Source organism: Barbatula barbatula (assembly GCF_947034865.1).
Source record: "Barbatula barbatula genome assembly, chromosome: 3".
Classification (NCBI taxonomy): Eukaryota; Metazoa; Chordata; class Actinopteri; order Cypriniformes; family Nemacheilidae; genus Barbatula; species Barbatula barbatula.
This window is the reverse complement of record NC_136764.1, coordinates 14,783,610-14,792,340: the sequence shown is the minus strand read 5'-3', so window position 1 is coordinate 14,792,340 and position 8,731 is coordinate 14,783,610. Positions and strand designations below refer to the sequence as shown.

Sequence of the window (8,731 nt, the reverse complement as noted above, 5' to 3'; positions counted from 1 at the left end):
GGATATCTAAGAGCCAAACAGTGTGACGCGATACTGTGGGCGGAGCCGAACAGGTGTCAGAAAGCGTCAAGGGTCAGCGCTTAAATCAGTTTTACGACAATTAGGGATTGTTTGAATGCCTTGTCGATTAAATGTTATAGTTTACAAGCAGAAAACCGATTGTCTTAAATCAATAGGCCTAACTTAACCCGTAGCTATTGAAATCTGTTGTCTCACAAGGTGAGGTTCTTCCTTTTTATCAACACAATGTACAACAAGATGTACATCTGCAGAACGCACATAATAATGCATATTTATTTACTCTCAGAATAATGATTGAAGTTGTTCCTTTAGACTCCGCAACTTTATATTAGTAGTAATCTGTGCACGTTTCTCTAAAGTGTGTTCTTTTAAAAGCAATTATAATAATAATTCCTAATATCTAGATATATATCAAATAGATTTTACACGATATACAACATTAAAAAAAATTGTTTTTGTTTCACAAAATGAACGGTTAATAGAAACGTAAACATTGATTTGTGTTCACTTTAAACTTGTCTACATGAAGTCATTAAATTCAATGTTAAAGAAATTTTATACACTCCAGACGCCTTGTGAACTTTTTTATTCTTATTGTTAAAGTCAAAAAGTAGTGGGTTGAACTATTACAGCGACATAAGAACAAACTCAATCCCGAACATTTTGATGATGTATTAATACTTTTATGTTACAGTTCAATTTCAGGGTGCAACGACTGAATACTCTTAAAGAAAATATATTTTCCTGTTAATAAACCATCAATAATATATTAAATCATTTAATACAGGTTTGGAAATCGTGATTCCAACAGAAATTTCATTTTCTTCATGTGACGCTAACTGCGCTGTGCTGCAGGCTGCAAGTCACGTTGTAAACACAAAGCTGACTGGCCTAAAACCTCCACTGTACATATCAGACTAGCCTGACTTTATAACTGTAAAAAGAAGGCGTGTCTGCGCAGCCCACAGTGTATAAAGAAGACTCTTGTGTCTGCGCAGCTCGCGTTATATAAAGACACGCCTAATACTTCTTTATTGAATAAAACATCAGAATGAGCTCGCGCTGTATAAAGAGGATGCGCAATTTGCGCAGACCCGCCTGACTTTATAACTGTATGACGCGTCTGCGCAGCTCGCATTGTATAAGGAAGTACGCGCCTCAATTTATAACCCTTTATATAATATAATATCAGAATAATTATACAATCCAGCCTCACTTTATAAATGTGAAGCTCGCGCTGTATAAAGAAGCTGTGTCTCTGCGCAGCTCGTGAAAGATGCGCTTCACTTTATAACGCCCAACCACGGTTCTAGACAAAATTTACTAGGGGGGCCAGTGTTTAACCAGAGGGGCACATTAAAAAAATTGCAACAAATTATATTTAAAGATTACAAACTTTATTTTACTTTACAATCATATAAACATTTATTTTGTACAGTAGTGCAAGAATGAGTGCAGGTGCAAAAGAGGTAGGGCCATAAAAAATGCATCCAGGGTACAACAATGTGCCATTTCCTATTGTGGACAGTTGAGTCCACACTTAACTTGGCATAACAATGCTGGATCAATTATACCAGTTTAACCTGAAGCTCCGTTTTCTATCCCCCATCAAAGTGGTTGGGAATTCAAGATGGGCTGTACTGGTACATCATTCTTGCACTTGCTGATATCTGTAGAAAGATGTACAGCAAAAACACATTTATTTACTTATGCATGTATACCGACATGTATTTCAATTTATAAGCCAAGTATTTACTTAAAAAAATAAACATTAGAGTCATGTTGTCAAAAAAGGAATTTACAGCAAGCACCATTTTAAGGACACACAGTAGGCCAACAATGAAATTATACTTTGCAATATGAAATACTTTGCAAAAAATGGCGGCCCAACCCAAATTGAACATGAAAATTTGACATTCAGACTTTTACTATGAGGTCCCCACGATGTATAAAACCTGAAAACGCACACCAAACAACATACACTTCCCCACCACCAATGTCTCTCTTCTAAGGGGCCACTTAAGGACAACCTACTTGACAAGATTGTGACAGTTTGTTGTGCTCTTTGTAATATTTGGCAATCGGTTTTCCCCACAGAATAGACAGGGAGGAGTTGCTTATCACAATGTAACATGGAGGAATGTTACATCATTACAGTAATAATTTATTAGTCATATTTATTACTTTTTCATGTTTTGATTCATATGATTTTTTTAAATACTCCTGTAAACTCTGAACTACAATGCAGAACCAATTATTATATCAGTTTTTTTGCAATCTATGTTATTTTAATATGCATGTTTCACATTTACATTTTACATTTACGCTTTTATCCAAAGCAACTTACAAAGAGTTCAAGGAGCAATAAGCGATATGTCATAAAAGAGCAATAGTACATTAGGTGCTAATACAAAGTTACTAGTTTCAACAAAAGCTAGACCACTACCTGTTGAGAGACGAGGGTTAGTGTACATTTTATTTTTCGTTTGTCCGTCAAGTATTTACAGAAGAGGTGTGTTTTAAGTAGTTTTTTGAAGGTTGTGAGAAATATGGTTGACCGGACCGCGTAAGGAAGAATGTTCCATCAGGAAGGAGTTGTGAAGGAGAATGAACTGTGAAGGAGAATGAGCGGGAAAGCGATTTAATGCCCTTATGAGAAGGCATTACAAGGCGCCGCTCGTTTTGAACCAGCTGAAGTGGTTAGATAGCCTTTGCAAAAGACCAGCAAGGAGAGCATAATTGCAGTAGTCCAACCTCGAGATTACCAGGGCCTGAACAAGGAGTTGTGCCACATGCTCAGTGAGGTAGAGTCTAACCTTTCGAATGTTGAATAAGACATATCGACAGGATCGCGTTGTCTTTACAATGTGATCATTGAAGGACAGCTGTTGATCAAATTTGACTGAGGTTCCTGGTCGGAGGGAGTGATAATTGGGAATTGCCAAGGTGGATGGTGAGATAGTGTTGCAATGTAGGGTGTGCCGGAAACACGAGTAGTTCTGTCTTGGTCAGGTTCAGCTGGAGGTGATGCTCTTTCATCCAAGCTGTTTGAATATGGATGGAAAAGTACCGGTGAGCAGGGAGGTGTTGATGATGTGTGTGAGTGCAGGTGTGAGTGTGCTGGATATGGCCTGAAATAAATGGGAGGGGATTAGGTTGAGCGGACAGGTGGTGGGGTGGCGGGAGAGAAGTCGGATGACTTCAATGTCAATCAGTGGGGCAAAAATAGCAGAGTTCGATGTTTGAAGTTAGGGTAGTGTGTACCAAGGTCTTCGGTGCAGAGAACTGTTTGCTGATGGATGATGTTTTCTCAGTGAAAAATACCGCAAACTCCTCAGCAGTCAAAGAGATAGTGGGCGGGGGAGGAGGGGGCAAAGAAGAGAGTTAAAGGTCTTGAAAAGCTGCAGAGTTTTAGGTGCATTGCTCACCTAGGTGGTATAAAAAGATGTTTTCGCTGTGTGATTCTTGGGCTTGTACCATTTCCAGACAGCCAAGGTTAGGAGGGGGTGGCACAAGCTGGTCTGGAGGACAAAGGACAGAGATTATTTAGACAGGATGTAAGTGTAGAGCACAAGGTGTCACCGGCAGTGTCAGCATCTAGAGATGCAAAGTTGGAGGGAAGAGAGGATGACACTTTAGCAGAGAAGGTGCCAGGGGAGAGAGAGCGAAGTTTCCGTCTAAAATAAACTGGTCTTGGTGTTTGCATAATGCATGTATGGAGGAGCATGTTGAAAGTGATGAAGAAGTGGTCAGAAATGTGAAGAGGTATGACTTTAATATTGTCCGTGGTGCCATTACGGGTTTAGATGAGATCAAGCTGGTTTCCTGATCTGTGAGTACCGGCTGTGGCGAGGCGTGTGAGGTCAAACAAGTCTGAGGACACCATCCACTGGAAACGATGAGAGCAGAACATCTAATTCTTCAATGAAGTTGTGCTTGAGGGGTGGAAAACTACGACAATACTGTGCTAAGTAGGAGAAGTAATATTGACAGTGTGGTATTCAAATGAGTAGTTGTTGCATAGGGAAGAAAGTGTGGAATATTTCCAATTGTTGTTGATAAGAAAACCTGTGCCTCCTCCTCTTCCAGTTTGGTGGGGGGAGTTTGAGAAGGAGTAGAGAGAGCAGCAGTCCTCGTGTGGCTGAGTCCTCATGACGAATCCATGTCTCAGTAAGACCTAGAATCTCAGTCTGGCTAGCAAAAGTAGGGATGAAGTTAGTCTTGTTCACCGCTGACTGGCAGTTCCAGAGACCCACAGAGAGAGTCAGAGGTGTCGAAATGTAGACATGAATGGGACGGGCGTGAGAGTAAGCGTTACGTGCCTTGCATCTTGGGCGAGAGCTCTGTCTATGATGGAGTAAGGGAATAAACTCAAAACACATGATACTAGTATACAATAGAATAAATAAAAAGCAAAAGGGATGTTAAATATCTTGTCATAGCTAAACTTTATTTGAGCAATTTTAGTTTTTTACGTTAAAGTGCTAATATTGCTTAGGATGATCAAATGGTGTGTACCATTAGTAGCTAGATTTGTAGCTAGTCGCTTTTTGAAAAATAAGTCGCTAAAGGGGTCTGAAAAATCTAGCAACAAAGACGCCAAGTTGGCAACACCGGTCATAGCAAGCAAGGTATAAGGTTACTGTTTTAATGGCGGTAGGTCTTTCTTGTTGTCCAATGTTTGTTTTGTTTATTGGCGGTTGGCAAACCAGCTTTTGGTGCATATCCGTCCGCCGCCTACTGGGATGGAGTGTGAAGGCCACGGAGGAGGAAGTGGAAAGTACTCCTTACCTAAAAAAAAATATTACAAAACTTCCTGTCCAATGAAATTCCGCCTTACATCTACATCATATGACATGTGACAGAAGGGGTGTATCCTAAAACTGACACAGCTCTGATAAACTGATAAAGCTTATTGATTGCCCCCACGTGTGTACTGTCCAATGGCATTTTTTGACTCGATTGACAAAGGGATAGAAAAGCAATTGGCAAAAAGAGAGAGAAAAGCAAATGCTTTTTTAAAAAGCCATTTAAAAATGTGCATTTAAAATGTGCATAATACAACTTTTTTTATTTTGTAATTATTTACATTTTAAAGTATGAATTAAATAAACTGTTTTTAAATGTATCCATTTATTTATCCATTTAAAAAGTATTGTTTGTATTTAACGTTTTATTGTTCAATGAAACAAAATTTTAAAACACAAATTAAATAAACCATTTCAAATAAGTCAAATCAAAATCAAAAATATATGTTTAATTTTTAAATTGATCAATTGATTCTTCATTTTATTACTAATCCTCCATACGCATGAAGTTGAAAACACCTGAATCTTACGTCAGTAATTAAACTAAGTTTGTGATTGGCCGAGGACATTACAATTTACCAAACGAGCACTGTGGGCGAATAAAGCAGCACAGTAGACCGCTTGTGCGCTATCGCATTACTTTCTTCGAACACTCGCGCACAGGATGGCATTTAGTAAAAGCCTGGGATATGAATTTGTTATCCTCTTTGCGTTAACATTCAGTACTGTAATACATTGCAGAAGCTTGCTAGATGTTTCTGGGGCACAAACAACTAACGTTAGCGATGAAGGGGATAAAATGTTCTCTGATATGTCGGCTCGAGAGGGATTTAATGAGCAGTTGGCTGTTTTTGACTTCCCCATTGACGACGACACCGGTATGTAATGCACATGTGTGTCATTGTATGTTATTTGGATTAAAAATAACTTAAATTTCGGTTACGAGTCGCTTGCATTGTATTGCAGATCTGGACATGATCTGATGTATAAACGCACTTTACATTTTGAAATGGACCTCGCAGCTGACTAACAGTTAAATATGGTTCACTCAATGAAAATTGTCGTTTACTCACGAGTTGTTCAAAGTGTAAATGCATTTCTTTATTCTGATGAACACCGAGAAAGATATTTGGCACGTTTCAATAACCAAACCGACACCCATTGATTCCCATAGAGAAGGAAAAGTAACTTTTCTTCTGTTGGACACCGAAGACATTTTGAAGCTTGTAGGACATAAAACCGTTCTGGGGTTCCTACTATGAGAGTCAAGGGTTTGGTTGTAAGAATTCTTCCAAATACGTTTGTGTGTTCGTCAGAACACAGATCATCTGAAAAGTCCGCATAAACTATCGATAGAAATGCAATATAATATACAAGGCTGTGTCGTCAGAGGTGTTTAGACTGAGTTATTTCTTTCTAGATACACAGCGGGTCGAATTTCTTGTAATTCGCCATGTTCTGTCAGCCGTCTTACTCTTTCATAAGGGAGGGGTGGAGTGAGCGGTTGGTTGCACTTCGCAACCTTGCCGCTAGATATTACTGGCTGGACCGTTAAAGGGAAAAAGATGACAGATGCTCCGCCCATGCCGTCTAATATACGTCAACTTGGAAGGACGTGCATTTTCAGATTATCTATGACGATTATGAGAGACTATGATTTGTAAAAAGAGAATGACCCACAATTATAAACTCTTTACAATAACCACTTTAAAATTTTTTCCATGAAATATTGCATTGTCATTAAATTTCACTGGGACTTTAAATGTCGCTTGAATTGTTTTGCAGATCTGCAGAGGAGCGCTCTAAAAACTAGCGATGAAGGGGCTACAACGTTTTCCGATATGTCTGATCAAGAGGGAGTTTATGAGCAGTTTGCTGATTTTGACTACCCCATTGACGACGATGTCGTCTCAGGTGTGCAATGCACTTGTTGGTCATTGTAGTATATATGGATTAAAAAAGGTTTTAAATGACTTATGAATAGCTTTCGTTGTATTGCAGATCTGCAGATGAGTGATGTTAAAGCAACTAGTGACGATGCCGACGATGCCGACGATGCCGACGATGCCGACGATGCCGACGATGCCGACGATGCCGACGATGCCGACGATGCCGACGATGCCGACGATGCCGACGATGCCGACGATGCCGACGATGCCGACGATGCCGACGATGCCGACGATGCCGACGATGCCGACGATGCCGACGATGCCGACGATGCCGACGATGCCGACGATGGTATGTTATGCATCGCATCATTGTAGTGTATATGGATTTAAATTTAGGTTACAAATCGCTTTCATTGCAGATCTGCAGAGGAACAACTAGCGATGAATGGGATAAAGCGTTATCGGACATGTCAGCTTCTACTTCACTTGCCCAAAAGTCACTTCGTCCTTTCTATCCTTGTATCTTTCCACCTCTCTCTGATATCTGAAATAAAGTCAAATATGGGAACAAACACATTTCTGATTTTCTTTTTAAATTTGAATAACTTTGGTAAAGTGTCTATTTAGGTTAAAGCTTGAACCTGCTGATACTAGTTCTGTCATTTACCATCCATTGACAAAGTCATAATTTACTCACCCTGTGTCATTTTTTAAAGGTTTTATTTTTCGGTCTTCTGCGAAACAAGATATTTTGAAAAATGTTTGGGTCTATTGTATGAGCACAAAACCAATGCAAGTGAATGGTGAACAAAAGCTTTCTTTTACCAACATTCTTTTCAAAATCTCTTTTTTGGCAGAAGAAAGTCATACAGGTTTGAAAAATGTGTAAGGCATGCAGCCAGTGTTTATAACAAAGAAACTGACAAATATATGTAGTCATACGATGAATGTCAATTAAAGCTAAAACAAATTCTAAATAGATTTTATGACTTCTATTTGCTAACACAAAATAATTAGCTTCAACTTGTGAATCCGTTATTGCAGACGCTGCGTCTGCTAACAAAATAATACTATTCACATTTATAGGCTATTTTAATTAAAGGTGGAGAATTTGTGGCTATGAAACATAAGTGGCAAAAAAATGTACTCTTCACAAAAATGAACAAGTATTTTGCTTTTATATCGGTTAACATGTTCATAACTTTTAAAATGACTATAGTCTGTTAATAGAATTCTAAAATCACAAATTCAAATCCTACCTGGTCGACAGATTTTCTTTTGATCTTCCATGTCACACGTGTATTGCCCAGATATTTCTGGGAACATTTCATCTTATCTGTGCACATTTTCTCTACAGTTTGTGGCCTTAAAAGCAGTTAATGTTGTTCCTAAAATCTATAGATTTAGCTCGATATACTACATTAATAGAAAACAAACAATAGTAGAGAATGTTCAGTATACTTTATATGAATTCATATTTCCACCCTAAATGTTGTTTGTGTAACAAAATGTGTTAATTTGTGTCCACTTTAAATTAGTCTGCATGGAGTCATTCAATTCAACGTTAAAAAAACTTTAAAAACTCCAAATTCAAGTTCTTGTGAACCTTTGTTCAAAGTCAAAGAGCAGAAGGGTCAACTATAACAGCAATGTGGTAATAAGAACAGACACAATCATGAACATAATATTTTGTATTATATACAGAATTCATAAAACATGGAATAGACAATTTTAGATCTGAAAATGCTCTATAAAAGGTCAACAGGACTTGCATTTCAACATTCAATTCAATTTTATTTATATAGCGCTTTTCACAATGTGCATTGTTCCAAAGCAGCTTTACAGGGGAAAATAAGAAAACACATTGCATGGTGTTAATATAAGTTAAATTATTGTAGTAAATAATATCTAATGTCAGCAGTCTCTCGGTCGTTTATTTAGCATATTTGCATTAATTGACTGCTTGGCTGAAATGTGTAATCTAGATTTAAATTGTGCGAATGTGTCTGATCC

The 8,731-nt window shown here is 38.2% G+C and overlaps 1 protein-coding gene across 1 annotated transcript; it reads left to right on the top strand.

Annotated features, from left to right (window-relative positions):
• Window positions 1-5,392: 5,392 nt before the first annotated feature.
• LOC306891463 (uncharacterized protein) lies at window positions 5,393-7,288 on the top strand. The gene is made up of 4 exons (XM_079451723.1): window positions 5,393-5,707; window positions 6,615-6,743; window positions 6,831-7,067; window positions 7,138-7,288. Exons 1-4 carry the CDS (start codon window positions 5,494-5,496, stop codon window positions 7,155-7,157), a joined length of 600 nt encoding a protein of 199 aa, XP_079307849.1. The 5' UTR covers window positions 5,393-5,493; the 3' UTR covers window positions 7,158-7,288.
• The last annotated feature ends 1,443 nt before the right edge of the window (window positions 7,289-8,731 follow it).

Excerpts from the sequence above, each read along its gene's own strand:
- LOC306891463 (XM_079451723.1), top strand. The coding sequence starts at position 5,494 with ATGGCATTTAGTAAAAGCCTGGGATATGAATTTGTTATCCTCTTTGCG. Across the intron at positions 5,708-6,614 it reads CCCCATTGACGACGACACCG|ATCTGCAGAGGAGCGCTCTA; the intron begins GTATGTAATGCA and ends ATTGTTTTGCAG. Across the intron at positions 7,068-7,137 it reads TGCCGACGATGCCGACGATG|ATCTGCAGAGGAACAACTAG; the intron begins GTATGTTATGCA and ends CTTTCATTGCAG.